At 46.0% G+C, this 23537-nt stretch overlaps 1 protein-coding gene across 3 annotated transcripts in view; it reads left to right on the top strand.

Moving 5' to 3' along the window:
- Positions 1 to 23537, top strand: part of SH2B3 (SH2B adaptor protein 3) — a 223843-nt gene that overhangs the window by 181846 nt on the left and 18460 nt on the right. For all 3 annotated transcript variants that reach the window (XM_073676341.1, XM_073676339.1, XM_073676340.1), the window contains one exon: positions 9321 to 9492. In XM_073676341.1, the coding sequence (XP_073532442.1) occupies positions 9321 to 9492 (172 nt within the window). The remainder of the gene's footprint in view (positions 1 to 9320; positions 9493 to 23537) is intronic.

Genomic DNA, 23537 nt, shown 5'->3' with positions numbered 1-23537 from the left:
ATGGGGAAAACTACTGACTTGACAGATGTCCAGAAGGCAGTCATTGACATACTCCACAAGAACCCAGAGTTCCAATTGTCATTTGGAAATCAAGGTCCCAGAGTCTGGAGGAAGAGTGGAGAGGCACACAATCCAAGCTGCTTGAGGTCTAGTGTGAAGTTTCCACAATCAGTGATTGTTTGGGGAGCCATGTCATCTGCTGGTGTAGGTCCACTGTGTTTTATCAAGACCAAAGTCAGCGCTGCCATCTACCAGGAAATTTTCCCTGCCGACAAGCTTTTTGGAGATGGAAATTTCATTCTCCAGCAGGACTTGGCACCTGTCCACACTGCCAAAAGTACCAATACCTGGTTTAAAAACAACAGTATCACTGTGCTTGATTGGCCAGCAAACTCGCCTGACCTTAACCCCATAGAGAATCTATGGCGTATTGACAAGAGGAAGATGAGAGACACCAGACTCAACAATGCAGACGAGCTGAAGGCTGCTATCAAAGCAACCTGGGCTTCCATAACATCTCAGCAGTGCCACAGGCTGATCGCCTCCATGCCACGCCGCATTGATGCAGTAATTGATGCAGAGGAGCCCCGACCAAGTATTGAGTGCATTTACTGAACATACATTTCAGTAGGCCAACATTTCGGATTTTAAAAACATTTTTCAAGCTGCTGTTATAAAGTATTCTAATTTACTGAGATAATGACTTTTGTGTTTTCATTGGCTGTAGGCCATAATAATCAACATCAACAGAAATAAACACTTGAAATAGATCACTCTGTTTGTAATGACTCTATATAATATAGGAGTTTCACTTTTTGTATAGAAAAACTGAAATAAATTAACCCTGGCACGCGTTTTGGTGTTCGCCTTCGTCAGTTAAACTAACAAAGGTGAACGGCGAAATGCACGTCAGGGTGGATGCATCTCCTAGAAAGTGTCTTGTACCATGCACACAGGTATATGCCTATCTATTTCATGACATATTTTGTGACACACTTACTGTAGTGACCTAGTGTTCTATCTGGATGTTCGCCAGCCTCTCATCTCATTCTCAGTTGGTTCTAATGTATTGCCAATTGGTCTTTTCCAGGGGTGTCCAAACTTTTTTCTAAGAGTGCCAAATTTGATGAAGTGAACATGTGCGAGGGCCGATCATTTTGCTTGACATTCTTTGGACCATTAAAATGAATGCAAATAAACTTTTTTTGCAAAGTTTATTGAAAACGGCATACTTTTTATTTTGTGACTTGGATGACAAATCTAAACAGGTGTTTAATCAATCTGCCTTAAAGGGGTTAACCCAGACATACCCCCATTCTCACCCAGGAAGCCCCTCCCCGACTTGAGCATCGAAGCAGTTTATGCTCCAATGTCCTACTTTTGCCCTGCACTAAATTGCGCAGAGGAAAGGCATTTTCTGGAGTTCTAGTGACATACCCGGCTCTCCACGGGGCTGGCAGAAAGCCCAGTGACGTCACCGGCACTGATGGGCGGGCTTTATCACCAGTAAACCAGCTAGAGCAGCGCTAAAGCCTGCACATTAGAGCCGGTGAAGCCTCCTACCGGCAGTGTGTCATTGTAAATAGCACAGGGCAAGGGAGCACATCGGAGCATGAGATGCTTTGATGCCCATGGCAGGGGGGCTGCCTGGGTGAAAAAGGGGGTATGTCTGGGTTCTGAACTTGGACAACCCCTTTAATATAATAAAAACAGGAAACTGAGATATCTCAGGAACATTTTAAAGTACATTACACAAAGTAATGTAAGGTTGTCTGTCAACTTATAAGTTCAAAAAATGTGAACAGGAACATAACAGCAAGTATACATGTGTTCAAATATATAACTGTCTATCCAACTGACATTAATTGAGATTTTACAACATATTAATCTCAATTAAAAAAAAGAAACTAGCCTGCACTAATGTGAAGGGTGAAACTGGGATCTGGACTGCAGCACATAGACTAGGTCTGGTTCAATGGCCGTGGTTTTGATGCGCAAAATGTCACGCAGGTGAGAGTCACTTAGTCTTGTCCTCACGCGGTTCTTGTTAAAGTTCATAACAGAGAATGTCTTCTCACACAAATATGTTGAGCCAAACAAGCTCAGGGTTTTCTTAGCCAATGTTCGAATCTCTTGAAACCGGCTCTTATCCAGTTGGCGGTAAAAGTTAACAAGAGAGAGCTGTTGATGACGACTGCGTAACTCGCTGTCACAATGTAGCTCAATGAGCTCGAGCTGCAACTGATCAGGAGCATTGTCGGGGTCAACAGAGAATGGAGAGGAGAAAATGCTGATCTCCTTTTCAATAGCTGCAAAATCTTGAAAGCGCCGTTGAAACTCCCCAGCCAGAGATGTGATGTCTGCTGCATACCTGCTTATTTGCGCATGGATATCATCCTGTGGAAAACTGTTAATTATTTCCTGTAGCGCTGAAAAATGGATGGTATTGGGCGGTGTTTGTGACAACTGCCTTAGGAAAAGTTGCAGCTTTGTTCCAAAGGCTTTGAGGTGTGAATAAAGTTGGTTCACCGCTGCATCTTTGCCCTGAAGATTCATGTTCAGTACATTCAGATGCTTTGTTAGGTCGACTAGAAACCCCAAATCAGCCAGCCAAATTGGATCAGATAGTTCTCGCATCGTTTGTCCCTTTGTTTCCAAGAATTCTCCTATTTCCTTTCTGAGAGAGTAGAAACGTTGCAGTGCAGACCCCCGACTGAGCCATCTTACATCGTTATGATATGAAACATCTTCATATTCAGCCTGGATATCCAGTAGAAACTGTTTAAACTGGCGGTGGCACAGGGCTTTAGAGCGGATAAAATTAATGGTCTTTAGTACCGGTTTCATAACATGATCATATTGGAGATGTTTAGCACAGAGAACTTGTTGATGAATGATGCAATGAAGTTTAATAGCTTTGCCTCCTTCTTCGCTCACCTTGTTACAGATTAGGGTTGATAATCCACTTCGTTCACCAGTCATGGCAGGTGCCCCATCAGTAATAATCCCAGTAACTTTGTTCCAAGGCAGTTTCATGTCATCTATGGCAGAACTAACAGAATCAAATAAATCTTTCCCTCTTGTTTGATCCTTGAGGCTCTGGAGGTCAAGTAGCTCTTCAGTCACATTCATTTCATCGTCCACCCCTCTTAAAAAAATCAGCAACTGAGCCGTGTCAGATAGGTCCGTGCTTTCATCACAGGCTATTGAAAAGAAGTCAAAATCAGCTCCTTTTGACATTAACTGTCTCTTAATATCCGATGAAATTTCTTCAATTCTCCGTGCTACAGTGTTACGAGCCAGGCAAATGTTGGAAAACTCTTGCTTCTTCTCGGGACAGACATTCTCTACCATTTTCATAACACATTCTTTGATAAAGTCACCCTCTGCAAAAGATTTGCAATTTTTAGCAATTAACGCTGCCACCTCATAGCTCGCCTTTGTGGCATTTTCATTTGACTCACGGGCTCTTGTAAAAAATCGCTGTTGTGACAATAAAACAGCTTCAAGTTGCTTATACTTTTCACTTCGGTCGTGCCCTGTTAGCTTGTCGTATGTGCTATGTCTCGTCTGATAGTGTCGCTTGACATTAAATTCTTTATAAACAGCAACGGTCTCTTGGCATATCAGACAAACACAGTGATTCTTTATTTCAGTGAAAAAATATTCTACTTTCCACTTGTCCTGGAAGCGGCGGCCCTCACTGTCAACTTTTCGTTTCTTATTTGTAGTTGCCATTATAAAAATTGGCCAGAAGGGGAGAGATTAAAAGGCGCAGAGGGTGGAACAGCAAAAATAAGATACTGCTATATGCTTTATAACACAGGCAGAGAATAGCAAGCTGTGCAACAGTCGCACATCAGATAATGGAATTATAGCACAGTGACAGGCAGTCAGGGGTTAATGAAGGGTATGACAGCTTGCTACCACAAGCTTGTGTGAGAGCCCTGCTGGCCTAACCTTTCTGGAGGTGTAAGGTGGCGCAGGGACTTATATATAACTTAATATATATATTATTTATATAATTTTACACAACTAAGCTGAGGTCTTCAGCCTATCTGACCTCTGAACGTCTTACAACCCCTGGGGGCTGGAGATCTCGCACGTCGCGAGATCTTGGCTGGCCGGTTGCCGCCGCTCAGTACTCCGGCGCAGGGAGAAGGAAAGCCGAAATCTCGCGATGTCCGAGATTTCGGCTCTTCTCCCTGCGCCGGAGTACTGAGCGGCGGTGGCGACGAGAGCGGCAGCGGCCGCAAGGTACATGCTGCTGGATACCTGGGGGCCTTATTAGTCCGGACCGCGGGCCGCAAATGGCCCGCGGGCCGGACTTTGGACATGCCTGGTCTTTTCTGTATCATAATCCTGGGAAATATATGCACATCCAAAGTATGTGCACTATAAGACATCGGAATATCGTTATATATACATGTGTATATATATATAAAGATCTGCATGTGCATATATATATCTTAACCCTGCTCTTGATCTCTAACATGTTTGTAGAAGTGTATCATGGCGCCAACAAAGGAGAATTCTAAGGACCTGAGAAGAAGAGTTGATGATGTTCATTAGATGGGAAAAGATTACAAAACCATCTCTAAAGAGTTTGCACTCCACCAATGTATAATCAGACAGATTGTGTACAAATAGAGGAAATTCAAGACCATTATTACCCACCGAAGTAGTGATTGACCAACAAAGTTCACTCCAAAAGAAAGCCGTTTCATAGACTATGAGGTTACAGAGATGCTCAAGGTAACCTCTAAGCAATTAAATGCCTCTCTCACACTAGCTTATATTATTTTTTATGAGTCCACCATCAGGAATACACTGAACCATAATAATGTGCATGCCAAGATTGCAAGGAGAAAACCACAGCTTTCCAAAAAGAATATTGATGTCATCTGCAGTTTGCTAAAGATCACCTGGAACCTGAATATTGGAACAGTGTTTTTTGATGAATGAGACTAAAATAGAGCTTTTTGTTTTGAATGAGAAACGTTATGGTTGAAGAAAGAAGAACACTGCATTATGGTATAAAAACATCATACCATCTGTGAAACACGGTGGTGGTACATAGTATCATGGTTTGGTACTGATTTGCTGCACTTTCACCAGGAAAGCTTGCCATCATTGATGGGTGAAGAAATTCTGAATTATACCAGAAAATTTGAAAGGAAAATATCAGGACATCTGTCCATGAGCTGAATCTCAAGAGACCATGGGTCCTGCAGCAAGACAACGACCCAAAGCACACAAGTTGTTCTGCAAAACAATGGTTAAAGAACAATAAAGTTAAAGTTTTGGAATAGCCAAGTCAAAGTCCTGACCCTTATCCTATAGAAATGTTTTAGAAGGACCTGAGTTGAGCAGTTCATAGGAGAAAACCCATCAACATACAGAGTTAATGCTGTTTTTGTAGAGCGGAATAGGCTAAAATTCCTCCAAGCCCAATGTGCAGGACTAATCAAAAAATGCCAGAAACTTTTAGATGCAGTTACTGTTGCACAAGAAGGTCACACCAGATGCTGAAAGCAAAAGTTCACATACTTTTGATACACAGAGACATGTTATATTGGATCATTTTCCTAATTTAAATAATGACAAAGTCTAATAGTTTTTGGTTCTCTTCATCAACTTTTAGGACTTCTGTGGAAATCTGATGTAGTATTAGGTCAAATATATGCAGAAATATGCTTTCACAATCATTCAAGCACCACTGTATGCGAGATGCATCCATATTATGCAAATTGGATTTAAGAGTCATAAAGATGTAATTTTTTGTTTTTCAAATAAACTCATGGATGGTATTGCGCCTCAGGGCTCGTTGGATCACTGAAATCAATCTCAAACCCCTGTGATAATTAGTTTTGCAGGTGAGCCCAATTAAAGGAAAACTACTTAAGAAGGATGTTCCACATTATTAAGTAGGCCACAGGTGTCAAGCAATATGGGAAAGAAAAAGGAAAACTTAAGGGTGATCATCATATTGTGAAAAGATTTGTGGCTTATACAAAGTATAGACAGATGGGTTCATGCAGATAAAGGCATAATGCGGAAGGTTTCTGCCAGACAAATTCATTGGATTTAGGCCAAGGCCCCACTATCAGTATTTGGTCAGAATTCAGTCAGTATTTTTTCTCAGGAGTGGGAGCCAAAACCAGGAGTGGGCGTTAATTGCAGAATTGGTGACTTGTTTCTATTATACCTTTTCTCTAATTGTTCCTCACCTGGTTTTGGCTCCTACTCCTGAGAAAAAATACTGACCAAATACTGATAGTGGGGCTGTGGCCTAAGAGAGCAGCTGGTAGAAGACCATTAAAAAGCAGAAAAAAAAGTTATTTGAAGCTGCTGGTGCATCTGTATTCCTGGGAGCCTCAAAAGTGTAGGATTCTCCAGAGGCTTGCGTTGTACACAAACCTACTATTGGCAAACCCTTTAACAGTGCTCACAAGCACAAATGGTTGCAGTGGGCCCAGACATACATTAAGACTAATTTTAAAACAGTCTTGTGTACTGATAAGTGCCATGCAACACTGGATGGTCCAGATGGATGGAGTAGTGGATGGTTGATGGATTGCCACCATGTCTCAACAAGGCTGCGATGTCAGCAATGGGGTAGTGGAGTCATGTTTTGGACCTGAATCATGGGTTGAGAGCTGGTAGGCCCCTTTAGGATCCCTGAATGTATGTATACTATTGGCATAGTATATAGAGTTTCTGGGTGACCACTTTCTTCCATGGTACCAAAAGAACTGTGACATCCGTAGCAAAATCATCTTCATGCATGACAATTCACCATCTCATGCTGCAAAGAATCTCTCTGAGTTATTGGCTGTTATGGGCATAAAAGGAGAGAAACCCATAGTGTGGTCACCATCATCCCCTGACCTCAACCCTATTGAGAACCTTTGGAGTATCCTCAAGCAAAAGATCTACGAGGATACAAGGCAGTTCACATCAAAACAGTAGCTCTGACATCCTGCAAAGAAATTCAAGCAGAAACTATCCTAAAACTTCCAAGTTCAATGGATGCAATAAAGTGATCTCAAAGAAGGGGTCCTATCTTAACATGTAGCTTGGCCTGTTAAGATGTTTTTGATTGAAAAAGCATTTGATTTCAGCAAATGTGACCTTTTAATGCTACAAATTCAACAAATTTTCAGTTTATTACAACCTAGAAAGTGTTTGGAAACTCTGTTGTGCATAATAATTTGGAACAGTGCATTTTGAGTTTTTTAGTTTTGAAAAAAATACTGTTATCATTGGGAGGTTTATCCAATTAAATGTGATTTATATTCTAACGGTTGATGATTTGAACATTATACTGACTCTTTTGCATCGACCATTTAGGAAAATCAGAGAAAAATAGCATTTGTATAATAATTTAGAACGCTGTGTGTGTAAATTTATCCTGACGTGTGATAACTGATGTGGTTCCTCCCGGTTCCAAATGTAAAATCTCAAGATCTGTTTTGTAATGGAAAGTACATTTAAGGGGTTCTCCATCTCATTTTTTTACTTAAATGCATATATTTGGGGATTTAAACAGTTTTTGCCATTTGGTCTAAAAATAAAAAAAAGAGATAAAAAAAGTTACAAAATTTCCTGTTGGATTATCAGAACAAGTACAATAAGGTTTCTCAGATAACTCATTCTGCAGCCACCATTAAACAGTGCAGCATAGAAGCCGTAGCTGGAAAATGGTACAGCATTTTTAATGAATCCCAATAATAATGTAACACCCCTTTAAGCTGCCTCTGGGGGCAGGGTGTCCGGTAGTTCTCACCTCAATATGGTGCAATGCCTCCACCTTAATCTTGCTGGGAGCTGTAGTGGGATGCAGGAGGGTCTTCCCCTTCTGCCAGGGGTCGACTCGGGAAACCCTTGCCCACACTCACAAGAGATGAGCTTGAAACAATTAACAGGTTTATTTACAGAGGAATAAATGGTGTTAAATTCAGAGGGCAATCAATGATACAGGTTCAAAATGTGCTTTGCAGTAGGTCTGAATGTTAATGATGAGACTTCCCCTTTAAGTGACAGCAGACACTCCTAACTAATAACACCCAATAATGGCTGCAGCAATGCCAGTAACACAGTCCAACAATGGGGCCCAGTAGCCGCAGTTGTTGGCGCGTTTTGCAGAAGCTGTTGGTGCATTTAATACAATAGGAACAAAATCCCCTGTATAACAGATCTCTTATCTACTCCTCAACAGTGGAACCACAGGTTCCAACAATAGCTACTCACTCCTTGATGTAACAGAAAACCCAGGTACATAATGGCTGGAGACACATCAACACCAATAAGCGAGAGTGTGCCACAACAGCAGCATAACTCCAAAATACATGTGAAAGCAGGAGACAAATGGAGCTTTTAAATGCAAATAGAAAAAGTCTTTATTAAATACATATTATGATTGTAAGAAATCATGCAAAGTACATTAAAATACGGTGTGCTCAGAGCTGAACAGACACCCTGACGAGAAACCAGCCAAGGGTAGTGAGGGTATAGATATGTTAAAGTGTAACATTTCTTACAATCATAATATGTATTTAATAAAGAATTTTTCTATTTGCATTTAAAAGCTTGATTTGTCTCCTGCTTTCACTCCTTGATGTAGCAGGTTTGGGAGTCACACAGGGATCCAGCTTTGGGTTGCAGGGTCCAGGCTCCTTAGACACAAGGGATGGATTGTAGACTCGTTCCCTTAGATAAGCCAGGCGGTAGTGGACATCTCCTGGTAACCTAGCTAGTCTGCAGATGTGGCTTGGCTGCAGGATTATCCTCTCCCCTCACACACTGGGTGCTTGGACAATTAGCACTGACTCTGTGCCTCTGTCCCCTGCTCTCCATGATCAGACTATCACTTGTCTGACATGGAGGATTGCACACATTGCTCCCCCCTCCTGCTAGCTCCACCCTTCTTCTCCAAACTGCTTAGCCAATCAGTCCCTCCTCTGCTGCTCCTCCTCCCCATGATGCAAAAAGGAACAATGTCTACAGGGAATTGTAGCCCAGAGCAGAGCAGCAAAAGAATCATTAACTTCTGCTGCTGTGAATGTGTATGTAATTCCATCAGCCACAGTCTCTGTACACCTAGGTCTAAAAATACTTACATTCAAGTAAAAAAAAAATAACTATCCCCAAAGGTGGACAACCCCTTTAAGGAATTTTCTTATGCTCTGCTGTTTCAACACAATATATTTTAATAGGACACTTTTCATGCAAAAATCCTTTGGTCCTTCATTAATTTCAATGAAATAACATATTGTTATACAATCTAGAAGAATTTACCATTGTCTTTTTTTCTCTAGCACCTGCGACTCACATTGACAGAAAGAGGTCAGTGCCGGGTCCAACACCTCCGTTTCCTGTCTGTAATGGAAATGCTTCACTACTTCCGTTTGCACCCAATACCACTAGAGTGTGGAGCTGCCGGAGACGTGAAGTTGTCTAGTTATATAGTGTCAGCAGTTCATTCACAAGGTAAAAGTGCGCTCCTTTCTGTTATTAATGTGAGATTATTTACTCATCAACACAATGTGTACAGTACTCACAGCTCATATGACTGTCTACACTCAGTAAAATGGTTTCATTGTTTCCATATTCTTCCACCAGCCAAATCTGTAGCTTTTTGGCAGAGGAACAGAGAGAGAGTGACTTCAGATACGTCATGAAGGTGGAGAACGAGGTTTATGTGCCGTCCTGTGTTATTTAGATATGCTTCCAAAAATTACTTGTTTTGTTACCCTGCTGCAGGGACAGTACACATTTAATTTCTGACTCCATGGAAAAAAGATTTTTATTAAATTAGTACATTTTCATGTTGTGTGTGTGTTATTTTATGGGAATCTTTAGAGAACCCCATTAATACCTAATAAACTCAACACTTCCTCACAATAGTAGATTTCCTCTGATTTATCTTACAGATATGGATGCAGGGCCCATATTTGTTGTCTCTTAGTAGTTACAGATAATGTTCATAGAAATCAATCTCATTTTGCAGTAACACCAATCAGCTATAATAACATTAAAATCGCTGACATATGAAGCAAATAATATTGATTATCTCAATATAATGGTACCTGTTGGTACCTACCAAACGTGGTCCACATAAGTCAACCATTGACTAGTCAACGATCAAAAGCCTCATTCAGCACTCCAGGCGCAAAGGCTAACACATCTAGTCCAAGCCCAGCTGGGTATGATAGAATGAGAACACAAGGTGCATCACAGCTTACTGCATATGGGCAGGGGCGTAACTACAGTACAATAGGTACAGAGGTTGCAATCGCACCTGGGCCCTGGAGCCTAAGGGGCCCCAAAAGTCCCTTTGGCCTATATAAAAAGACCAATACTATTACAGGATTGCGATGATTGGGGGGCTTGTTGGAGCTTTTGCATTTGGGCCAATGAGTTTCAAGTTACGCCACTGCATATGGGGCTACAGACCGATAACTGTGCCTAGGTGGTCCCTGCCCGCTGCAAAAACCTCCTACATTGGCCACATGAGCAACAAAACTAGACCATGGAAAAACATAAAACAGGGCCTGAGCTAATGAATCATGTTTTCTTTTACATCCTATGGATGGCTGGGTGCATGTGCATCGTCTACCTGGGTAAGAAATGGCACCAGGATGGGAAAAAAGCTTGTGGGCGGAAGCGATGTGCTATTTTGCAGTAAAAACATGGGATGTCACTTTGACATGTCACCTACCTAATTATTATTATAACCCTAGTGAACCCTTCATTGCAACAGTATGCTCTAGAAGTGGCAGTGGCCTATTTCTGCTGGGTAGCGAGTCCTAACAAAATGCAAAAATTGTTCTGGAATGGTTTGGGGAACCTAACAAGGAGTTCAAGGTGTTGATTTGTCCTATCCAGTTGTTCAAGACCTATCCATGGAGGCTCTGCCTCATAATTTACAAAAGACGTAGTTACTTACCGTTAACGGGATTTCTCAGAGCCCATGACGGCACCACGGAGAGAGGGGATCCGCCCTTCAAGGACAGGAAACCTACAGGGCGGTGCCTCTCTCCCTCATCAGTTGTTTACAGAGCAGGAGAGGACCACCAGGTTAGTAACGCAAAATTTTACAATTTAAGACCTCGTCAGACACACCAGGTGGCTACAACAAGTAACTAATAAGTGTGCGCACCCACACGTGAAGGGAGGGAATGTACGGGTGCTGTCATGGGCTCTGAGAAATCCCGTTACCGGTAAGTAACTACGTCTTTCTCCTTCCCCCATGACCGCACCACGGAGAGAATTACTGAGAAGTGACTCATTAGGGGGGGACCACAGCTTCCAGAACCCTTCTCCCGAAAGTAAGGTTCGAAGAAGAGGTTAAGTTTAGCCGGTAGTGATTAAAGAAGGTAGAGGGGGAAGACCAGGTTGCCGCTCTACATATCTGCTCTATCGTAGCACCGGCCTTCTCCGCCCAGGAGGCTGCCACCGCTCTTGTTGAGTGGGCCTTCAGTTTCTCCGGGCCAGCTTCTCCACGTGAGGAGTAAGATAGTGTGATGGCCTCCCTTATCCTTCTGGCCAGCGTGCCCTTAGAAGCTTTCTTCCCCTTACGAGGGCCCTGAAAGCAAACAAAGAGAGAACTATCCTGCCTACACTTTTGTGTCGCCTCTAGATATTGGATTAGGCACCTTCTGACGTCTAGTGTATGCAAGACCTTCTCTTTCGTGTTCCTAGGGTTAGGGCAGAAAGAAGGAAGGGTGATTTCCTGGGACCTGTGAAATCTTGATGCCACTTTTGGTAGATAGGCAGGGTCAGTTTTCAGAATAACCCTATCCTCCAAGATTTGTGTGAAGGGGGAGCCTGCCGATAGAGCCTGAATATCACTAACCCTACGTGCGGATGTGAGAACTACCAAGAGTGCTGTTTTTAGGGACAGAATTTTTAGGGATGCTTCCTACAGGGGTTCAAAAGGGGCCTCCGTTAAAGCTGAAAGGACCAAGTTTAAATCCCAGGGTGTAGTATTTCGGGATGGGATGGGTCGGGATCTAGCTGATGCCTTAATAAACCTAGATACCCATCTATCCCTAGCTAGATCAAAATTATAGAGCGCTCCCAGGGCCGCAACTTGAACTTTTAAAGGTACTTGTGGCCAGGCCCTGCTCCAAACCCCTCTGTAAAAATTCCAAGATGGCTGTCAATGGAACCTCCCCACCCAACCTGGAACCTGAGACTGAAAGGAATTTCTTCCAGGTTTTCCCGTACAGTTTGGTGGTGACTGGTTTTCTACTTTGAAGTAGTGTGGTGATAAAATTTTGGGAGAAACCTTTGTCTTTCAGAAGAGCCCTCTCAAATTCCAGGCTGTCAAGTGTAAGCTTGACGCCCGAGGATGGAGGACCGGACCCTGAGAAAGAAGGTCCGGGAGCTCCGGAAGAACCCATGGGTCAGAGATTGATAACCTCCTCAGCCATGAAAACCATGCCCTCTTTGGCCTCTTCTCTGATTTTCCTCAGAACTGCTGGAATCAGAGCGGTCGGAGGAAAAGCGTAAGCTAGTGGGTAATTCCATGGGATCATGAAGGCATCCACGGCTACGGGGTTCCCTTTGGGATCTAGGGAGCAAAAAGAGAGTGTTTTTTTGTTCTGATTGTTGGCGAACAGATCTATGGAGGGCCGGCCCCACCTTCGTACAATCTGCCGAAAAACTGCCTGACTTAATTCCCACTCGCCCTGCTTCAGCTGTGTCCGACTCAGAAAGTCTGCGGTGCGATTTTCTATCCCTTTTATGTGTAGAGCGGATAGGGATTGTAAGTTCTCCTCGGCTAAGCGAAAGATGACCTCTGTCGTCTGCATTAGGGAATGGGACCGTGTACCCCCCTGGTGGTTCAGGTCCGCCACTACTACTCGGTTGTCTGAAAAGACCCTCATGTGATGTCCTTGTAGTGTATGCATGAACTCCCGGAGTGCCTGCTCTACTGCTAGGAGCTCCTTCATGTTTGAGGACATTAGTTTTAGGCGTTCTGTCCAGACCCCCTGAGCTACCAGGTTGTTGAGGTGAGCCCCCCAGCCCCCGGGACTTGCACCACTGAAGGGTCCTGGTATGTATTTCAGCCCATTGGACGGCCGGAAAGCATGCTGTGAGGGAACCTAGAAGGGACATGGCTTTCCGAAGGGACATAGACGGGTGGTACTTTGCCCGTGATATCTGGCCTAAGATTTTTTGAATTTTCCCTTCGGGGAGACGACACTCCTGACCTTTTGAATCCAGCACGATGCCTAGGTATTCCTGTATTTGGCATGGTTCTGTTTTGGACTTTTCCAGATTCAAAAGCCATCCTAAGCGAGTCAAGGAATCCATGACCTTTTTCAGATGGGATTTGCAGTCTAGGAAGGAGCTGCCTATTATCAGGAAGTCGTCTAAGTATGGGACGACCAGGGTGTTCTGTTCCCTTAGATGAGCCATCACCTCTGCAACAACTTTGGTGAAGACCCTTGGGGCTATGCCGATGCCGAATGGGAGGGCTGTATATTGGTAGTGTTTGACCACTCCACCCATAGGAACTGCTACCCTGAGGAACTTCCGGTAGTCTTTGTGTATCAGGACGTGATAATAAGCGTCTTTTAAGTCCAGGACGGCCATGAAACAACCGGGAAACAGCATTTTTACTGAAGATTTTATTGTTTCCATTTTGAAGGCTTCCACCTTCAACAGTTTGTTCAGCTTTTTTAGATCCACAATCGTCCTGTATGTCCCATCTGGGTTTTTTCTCAGGAATAATGGAGAATAGAAGCCCATGCCTTCCCCCCCCCCCCCCCCCCCCCGGGACCTCCTGAAGGACTGCCTTCCCTACCAGTCCCTGGATTTCCTGCTCCAAGGCCAGTTGCTCCTCGTTTGAAGACCTTTCGGGGGTTATAACAAAGTTTTGCTGAGGGAATTTGAGGAATTGGAGTTTCAGGCCCGATTGTATTAGGCTCAGAATCCATGAGCTGTTCGAGATTAGCTCCCAGGCCGGGAGAAAACTTGATAGCCTTCCCCCCACCCAGGGCAAATCTTCATTGGGGGGGCTTTCTGTTATCACTGGAGGCCTTGTTAAATAGGAATCCCTTGGTCTTCCTTCTCCTGTCTTCCTGTCACACTGTCACAGAATACTGGAGGTAGGGGGCCTAAGCTGACCCTAAGCTGGGGCCCTGACTAATCCCTCAACCTGGAGGTACTGTTAAAGGTACAGAGGTCCAGGCCGCCAGCGTAACCCCTACCTCCTGAGGATCCCTGCACCTCAGTAATCTAGTCCTGAGAAGGACCCCGATCACAACAATTGGGAACCAGAAATAATATGCCCACACACAGTATTTAGACGAACGAGACAGTACAAGGGAAAAACCAAAACCACCTTGCATACAACTTCTACACAACTACAACAGAGGGAACACCAACGGGAAAGGAGATAAATGATAAAGCGAGGAAAGGGAAAAAACACTTCCAAATACACTTATCTCAGCAACTCCAAACACCACGATCCGCTCTGTAAGTCTGAATGAAAAGCTTTCACCGACACCTCCCAAACAGACCTGCAGGAATATGAAGGAGTCTCACTAAAGAAGCATTGATTGCAGCTGGGCGAGGCTGGACCTCAGCTAGCCCAGAGAGAGAGAGAGAATTAACTCCTTCACTGCCGAAAAAACACAAAGCACCAACAAGTCAGCTGCGAGAAGTCAGGCTGTGTACTCGTGACGATCTTCGTGGCAACACACCCGTGACAGTACCCCCCCTTCTACGAGGGGCCTCCGGACCCTCAGGGCCAGGTTTATTCGGGTGAGTCGTGTGGAAGGCCCGAACTAATCGGTCTGCGTTAATATCCGACGCAGGAACCCACATCCTCTCCTCAGGACCATACCCCTTCCAATGAACCAAGTACTGAAGGGACCGGCGATTAAAGCGTGAATCAATGACCCTCGATACCTGGAACTCCAAGTTACCATTGACAACCACAGGAGGGGGAGGTAAAGGTGACGGTACCACCGGCGCCACATACCTCTTAAGCAATGATCTGTGAAACACGTTGTGAATTTTAAACGTAGGGGGGAGGTCAAGACGGAATGCCACCGGATTAATAACAGAACTGATTCTGTACGGCCCGATGAACCTGGGACCCAGTTTCCAGGAGGGAACCTTAAGTTTAATATTCCTGGTAGACAACCATACCTGATCGTTCACACTTAGGTCCGGACCAGACACTCTCCTCCTATCAGCCATACGTTTGTATCGGTTCCCCATAGTATTCAGATTCTTCAGCACCCCTCTCCATACTGAAGCGAGAGATGAGGAAAATCGTTCCTCCTCCGGAACCCCCGAAGAGCCCCCCCTACTGAAAGTACAAAACTGGGGGTGAAAACCATATGCCCCAAAAAACGGGGACTTACCAGTGGACTCGCTCCGCCTATTATTGAGAGCAAACTCTGCCAGAGGTAGGAAAGAAGCCCAGTCCTCCTGGTTCTCTGACACAAAACACCGAAGATATGTCTCCAAGCTCTGGTTCATACGTTCCGTCTGACCATTGGTCTGAGGATGAAAAGCCGACGAGAATGACAAATGCATCCCCCGCCGTGCACAAAACGCCTTCCAGAACTTGGACACAAACTGAGACCCCCGATCAGACACCACCTCGGAGGGTACCCCGTGAAGCCTCACAATCTCCCCAATGAACACCTGCGCAAGAGTTTTAGCATTAGGGAGAGCCGGAAGAGCGATAAAATGTGCCATCTTGCTGAACCTGTCCACTACAACGAGTATGACCGTTTTACCCGAAGACGGAGGGAGGTCCGTAATAAAGTCCATAGACAGATGAGTCCAAGGACGCTCCGGGATCTTCAAAGGTAAAAGGGCCCCAGACGGACGGGTATGTGAGGTCTTAGAGCGCGCACAAACCCCACAGGACGCGACAAAAGTTACCACCTCTTTATGTAAGTTAGGCCACCAAAACCGACGCGAGAGGAGATCCACAGTTGCTTTACTCCCCGGGTGTCCTGCAAAAACTGAGTTATGGTGTGCCTCGATCACCTTTTGTCGCAACTGATCTGGAACGAACAGTCTCCCCGGAGGTCCAACAGGGGCGTCCCCCTGAGCCTCCAATATCTCCTCCTCCAGCTCAGAGCATACTGCCGAAACCACCACCCCCTCCTGAAGAATAGGAATCGGGTCGTCCGTATTCCCGGCCCCAGGGAAACTACGAGATAAGGCATCCGCCTTTACATTTTTAGACCCAGGACGATATGTAACGACGAAATTAAACCTGGTAAAAAACAATGACCACCTAGCTTGTCTGGGATTCAGACGTTTAGCGGACTCCAGATATAGCAGGTTCTTGTGATCGGTGATGACGGTGACCGGATGAACTGCCCCCTCCAAAAAATGGCGCCACTCCTCAAAAGCTAACTTAATGGCCAAGAGTTCCCTATTGCCGACATCGTAATTCCTCTCAGCGGACGACAATTTTTTAGAGAAAAAGGCGCACGGATGCCACTTACCAGGGGATGAACCCTGTGACAATACTGCTCCCACCCCTACCTCGGAAGCGTCTACCTCTACAAAGAATGGCTGAGACGCATCAGGTTGAATGAGTATGGGTGCCGAGGCAAAACATTTTTTCAAGGAGGAGAATGCTTGACAAGCCTTGTCAGACCACCTAGAAAAATCCGTCCCCTTTTTAGTCATGTCTGTGAGAGGCTTAACCATGGACGAGAAATTACGAATGAACTTCCGGTAATAGTTAGCAAACCCCAGGAAACGTTGTAGTGCCTTAAGATTCTCCGGCCGATCCCACTCAAGAACTGCCCGCACTTTCCCAGGGTCCATACGAAAACCGGACGCTGAAACCAGGAAGCCTAAAAACTGGAGTTCCTGTACGGCGAACACACACTTTTCCCACTTGGCATACAGTTTATTATCCCGCAAGATCTGTAACACCTGTCTAACGTGCTCCTGATGAGACACCAGATCCGGCGAGTAAATTAAGATATCATCCAGATATATGACAACAAACTGTCCCACCAGGTGGCGAAAAATATCATTAACAAAGTGTTTAAACACCGCCGGGGCATTAGTCAGACCGAATGGCATGACAAGGTTCTCATAATGCCCCTCCGGAGTGTTAAAAGCCGTCTTCCACTCATCCCCCTCCTTCATCCTAATCAGATTGTACGCCCCCCTGAGATCCAACTTAGAGAACCATTTGGCGCCCACGATCTGATTAAAGAGATCGGGAATAAGTGGGAGCGGATACGGATCTCGGACCGTAATCCGATTAAGTTCATGGAAATCCAGGCAAGGGCGTAGGCCTCCATCTTTCTTCTTAACAAAGAAGAACCCCGCGGCCACCGGTGAAGATGAAGGTCTAATATGCCCCTTAGCCAGACTTTCAGAAATATAATCCTTCATGGCCTGCCTCTCAGGACCAGAAAGGTTATACAACCTAGCTTTAGGTAACTTGGCCTCAGGGAGCAGTTTTACAGAACAGTCATACTCGCGATGAGGAGGTAGTTCCTGACACCCATTCTCCGAGAATACATCCTCAAAGTCCGCCAGAAATGAAGGTAAGACCCAAGGAGTAACCGCACCGATGACCGTGTTCATGCAGTTTTTATTACAGAATTTACTCCATTGGCTTATCTCTCTGGTTTGCCAATTAATAACCGGGTTATGCTTAGCTAACCAAGGAAGGCCCAACACTATAGGAGTGGGAAGACCCTCCAACACGTAGCAAGACAACAGTTCTTTATGTATTGCCCCCACTTGAAGTTTTACGCCATGCACAGCTTGCAAAAAACTTCCCTGACCGAGAGGCCTGGCATCGATCGAGAATATGGGGATGGGTTTAGCCAACTCACTCAATCGCATACCTTGAACCCGGGCAAACCGAGCATCAACCAGATTAGCCCCGGCCCCACTATCCAGAAGAACAGATATCCTCTCAGTTCTCGCACCCACCACCACCTCCGCCGGTACGAGAAACTGAGACGAACCTAGGGACGAAATACCTACTCCCAGATTGCCGTCCACCACACAACCTGGGATCAACAGTTTTTTCGACGACTCTTTACTCTGCAAGGGACGGGATGGACACCCCCCAATAAAATGTCCCTTTTTCCCGCAGAGGAAACACCTTCCTGTCTTATGGCGCTCCACCGGTCCCCTTCCCCGAAATGATGTCCCTCCTAATTGCATAGGCTCCTCCGGACTGACCAGGGGAACCACCATATGAGGGGACCTTGTAGGAGGTGGAGACATTACAGGGGGTAGAGTTATCCCGCACCTCTCCCGAAGCCGTCTGTCAACGCGAATGGCAAGGGCCATAGCGGCTTCCAGTGACGCGGGAGAGTCATACTGTGCCAACACATCCTGTAATTTGTCGGATAAACCATGACAAAACTGGCTCCTAAGAGCCGGGTCATTCCACTGGGTGTCCGTGGCCCACCTACGGAACTCCGAACAGAATTCCTCCGCCGGACGATCTCCCTGCTGAATCCTACGTAACTTAGACTCAGCAAGGGAGATCCGATCTGGGTCATCATATACGAGTCCCAGAGCAGCGAAAAACCTATCCACTGACTGGAGAACCGGGGAGCTTGGGGGAAGAGAGAACGCCCAAGATTGTGGGTCCCCTTGTAGGAGCGAGATGACAATTCCCACCCTTTGTTCTTCGCTGCCCGATAACCGAGGCCGCAGCCGAAAGTACAATTTGCATGCCTCCCGGAAAACAAAAAACTTGTCCCGCCCCCCAATGAACCTGTCAGGGAGAGCTACTTTAGGTTCTGGTCCAGCTTGCTCCAGAGGATGCAAAACCTTGGACCTAACGTCCGCCAGCCCCATGGACAAACTCTGCAACTGCCGAGCTAGACCGGCTACTGGATCCATGGTAGCTGGAGAAAAACTAAGTTGGTCGGTGAAAATGTCACACTGTCACAGAATACTGGAGGTAGGGGGCCTAAGCTGACCCTAAGCTGGGGCCCTGACTAATCCCTCAACCTGGAGGTACTGTTAAAGGTACAGAGGTCCAGGCCGCCAGCGTAACCCCTACCTCCTGAGGATCCCTGCACCTCAGTAATCTAGTCCTGAGAAGGACCCCGATCACAACAATTGGGAACCAGAAATAATATGCCCACACACAGTATTTAGACGAACGAGACAGTACAAGGGAAAAACCAAAACCACCTTGCATACAACTTCTACACAACTACAACAGAGGGAACACCAACGGGAAAGGAGATAAATGATAAAGCGAGGAAAGGGAAAAAACACTTCCAAATACACTTATCTCAGCAACTCCAAACACCACGATCCGCTCTGTAAGTCTGAATGAAAAGCTTTCACCGACACCTCCCAAACAGACCTGCAGGAATATGAAGGAGTCTCACTAAAGAAGCATTGATTGCAGCTGGGCGAGGCTGGACCTCAGCTAGCCCAGAGAGAGAGAGAGAATTAACTCCTTCACTGCCGAAAAAACACAAAGCACCAACAAGTCAGCTGCGAGAAGTCAGGCTGTGTACTCGTGACGATCTTCGTGGCAACACACCCGTGACACTTCCCACCTATCCTGTTCTTTAGGGGGCTTTCTACGTATAAACCTTCTACTCCGAAAAGGTTTCCTGTAAGCAGTGTTAGACAGGATAGGAAACCGCTTCTTATTGTCCCCTGCCTTATCTAAGATGTCATCAAGGGCGGGCCCAAATAGAAACTCGCCCTCACAGGGGATGGAGCACAACCTAGATTTATTCTGTAGATCCCCGGGCCAACATTTGAGCCAGAGGGCTCGTCTAGCCGCGTTAGCAAGCCCTGCCGCTCTAGCACCTAACCTGACGGAGTCCGCCGAGGCGTCAGCCAGGAAGGCCGCTGCCCCTTTCATTATCGGGATATATTCAAGGATTGTGTCTCTCGATGTTTTTTGCCTCAGTTGTGATTAAAGCTGATCCAGCCAGACCATTAGTGACCTGGCCGTACACGTGGCAGCTACCGCAGGTTTTAACCCCCCCAAGCGGCTTCCCAGGAACCCTTTAGGAAGGTGTCTGCCTTTTTATCCATGGGGTCTTTTAAGACGCCCATGTCATCAAATGGAAGGGAGTATTTCTTTGAGTCTTTGGCTATGGCGACATCCAGTTTTGGTGCTTTCTCCCAAAAAGAATACGCCGGGTCCTCAAACGGGTACTTTCGTTTAGGGGAAAGGAAGACCTTCCTCTCCGATCTTTTCCACTCTTTCTTAATCAGCGAGTGAACGTGTTCGTTGAGTGGAAAAGATCTCCTCTTTTTTTGTTCTAGACCACTGAACATCACGTCTTGTATGGATTTTTTGGGCCGGGGATCTGTTAATCCCATGGTAGACTTGACAGCCTTGAGGAGGCTATCTGTTTCCTCGATAGGGAAACAGCTCCGTCCTCCTCTATCTGTAGATGAGGAAGAGGAGGAGGAAGAGGTGGAAGTGTCCGAATCTCCGCCATCCTCAGAACTGCTAGACCTGGACGCGGGGGATATGTTTTTAGTTTTCCTTAACCTTTTGCCCCCCTGAAAAGATTTAATGGTGTTTTCGACCTGCGATTTAATTAGGTCTCTAAGTTCAGAGGCAAATCTCGGGGTTCCCTTGCATATAGTCTGCTCAATGCAGGAGCTGCAGAGTCTCTTATTCCAAGTAGTGGGCAAGGCTTCAGTGCACAGTGCACAAGTCCTATTTTTTTGTTTTCCCTGTACTCTTTTTTCCCTATAGGAGACACAAGAGAGAGAGCAAGGGCCCCTAGTTACAAAGTGGACTTTCACGCCCGGTTCAGGAGGTGGAGCCATCTTTGTAGACGGAGTCCTCCTGGAAGATGCCCGGTCCTGGTGCCCTGTCTCTTCCGGCCTCTTCTTTCGTTGGGTTGGCGGTGGTGGTGGCGACTGAGGATGTAGCTCTTGCTCCTCAGGTAGCTCCTGGTCACTCATTATTATATATTATTTTTTTTTTCACAGCTTGCCAGAGCTCTGATGAGCAACTACTGGCGTCCTTCGCTGTCTTTTAAGGCACTGGGAGTCCCTCCCATAGTGCCTGTAGTGACCCGACGCCCCCTCCTCCCCCGCACCTGCAGGAGGACGCCCGCGCCTGCGCAGACTGGCTACCCAGTCATGCATTGCGGCGTTGCGTCATCCAGGGGCGCCCGGCGCGCGTGCGGGGGGGGGGGGACGCCCACGCCTGCGCAGACTGGCTACCCAGTCATGCATTGCGGCGCCGCGTCATCCAGGGGCCCCATCTGCACTCGCCTACGCGGCAGACCCGGAAGCTCAAATGCTCGCCGAGCTCTCACCTCCGCAACCAGGGGGGTCCAGCACAGTCCTCGATGGCCCCGACAGGCCCTGTCCTCTTCGTCTGGACCCCCCTCCACACACCCTAAAGGTCCACTGACCCCAGCGGTGGCGCATCAGGACACCGCGCCAGCCGAGGCAGGGGGCTCCCGCTGCCTGGATCGGACTGGCCGGGCCTGGCATCCCACGATGTCCATCTTCTGGCACCTGCAGATATGCCTCCTCCGGACTATAAGATCCCGTCAAGGACAGGAAACCAACTGATGCGGGAGAGAGGCACCGCCCTTTTATCTGTAGGTTTCCTGTCCTTGAAGGGCGGATCCCCTCTCTCCGTGGTGCCGTCATGGGGGAAGGAGAAATTTAATCTAAAGTTTGGTGTCAAATATCACAGGGGAATTTCAGAGGTCTTTTGGGGTCTACGACGACATTTAATGGTATGGCTGATCAGTGTAGATTCATCAAGCTGTTGCGTTTCTCTTGCTGGTCTTTATGCAATTCTTGCAGTAGTTTAAAGGGAATCTGTCACCACATTTGACCTATCTAAACTATTAATATAGGTATACAGGTTATACAGTGGCTAGCGAAAGTATTAACCCTCCTTGGTATTTTTCATGTTTTGCTACCTCACAACCTGAAAATTCTCTGTTTTTTTTTAGGCTTTGCATAAAGTTCACGTAAAGAATATGCCTACAACTATGAACATTTGGTTTTCTTTTTATTGTGAAGCAATCAACATATAGGACAAAATAACTGGAAACTTCAGTGTGCATCACTTTTCACCCCCCTAAAGTCAGTACTTTGTAGTCTCCTTTTGCGCCAATTACAGCTGCAAGTCGTTTTGGATAAGTCTCTGAGCTTTCCACATCTTGAGACTGGAATTTTTGCCCATTCTTCAAGGCAAAACTGCTCCAGCTCCTTCAAGCTAGATGGTTTCCTCTAGTGAACAGCAACCTTCAAGTTTGACCACAGATTCTTAATTGGACTAAGGTCTGGGCTTTGACTAGGCCATTCCAAAACATTTACACGTTTCCTCTTAAACCACCCGAGTGTTGCTTTAGCGGTATGCTTTGGGTCATTGTCTTGTTGGAAGATGAACCTCCGTCCCAGTCTTAAATCACTGACACACTGAAACAGGTTTTGCTCAAAAATATCCCTGTATTTCGCACCATCCATCTTCCCCTCGACTCGGACCATTTTCCCTGTCCCTGCTGCCAAAAAACAACCCAACAGTATGATGCTGCCACCACCATGCTTCACTGTGGTGATGGTGTTCTTGGGGTGATGAGCTATGTGGATTTGATGCCAGACATGGCGTTTACCTTAGTGGCCAAAAAGTTCAATTTTGGTCTCATCTGACCACAGCACCTTCTATCATACGTTTGTTGAGTCTCTCACATGTCTTTTGGCAAACTCAAAATGAGCCTTACAATTTTTATGTGTAAGTAGAGGCTTTTTTCTGCCCTGTTTTGGTGGGCGGCCCTCTATTGTCAAGTTTGTTGCGGTACCATGTTCTTTCCATTTGATGATAATAGATTTGATGTTGCTCTCGGGATCAACAGAGATTGGGATAATTTTTTATAACCCAACCCTGACTTGTATTTCTCAACAATTTTGTCCCTGACTTCTTTGGAGATCTTCTTGGTCTTCATGGTGTTGTTTGGTTAGTGGTGTCTATTGCTTAATGGTGTTGCAGCCTCTGTGGCCTTTCAGAAAAGGTGTGTATATACTGACAGACCATGTGACACTTAGATTTCACATAGGTGGACTTCTTTTCACTAAGCATATAACTTATGAAGGTAATTGCTTCCATCAGAATTTTTTAGGGGCTTCATAGCAAAAGGGGTGAATACATATGCCAATTTTTAGTTATTTTATCTCATACATTTAATTTATGCCTATATTTTTCTCACTTCACTTCACCACCTTAGACTATTTAGTGCTGATGCATCACACACAAAACGGGTTACAAAAATATTTAAACACTTGCCGCTCACAGGCATCACGTGACCCCGGCTGCAGACGACTCTGACATCTGCTGATGGCACGTCAAGTTCCAGCTGCAGCCAGGCGTGACCCAGTGACGCGCTCCCCCCTGATTGATGGGCTGTGGGCGGGGTTACACCGTGTGTCACAGCCCAGCATCCAACACTTTCCCAATGAATGCAGGAGAGGGAAAGCGCGCGGTGAAACCCCGCCCACAGCCCATCAATCAGCGGGGAGCTCGTCAGTGGGTCACGCCCGGCTGCAGT

This window comes from Phyllobates terribilis, unplaced genomic scaffold (assembly GCF_046119375.1).
Source record: "Phyllobates terribilis strain yellow unplaced genomic scaffold, ASM4611937v1 Scaffold_1__5_contigs__length_1240528914, whole genome shotgun sequence".
Taxonomy (NCBI): Eukaryota; Metazoa; Chordata; class Amphibia; order Anura; family Dendrobatidae; genus Phyllobates; species Phyllobates terribilis.
Note: the sequence above shows the minus strand (reverse complement) of the source record. Positions and strands in the feature narration are given on the sequence as shown.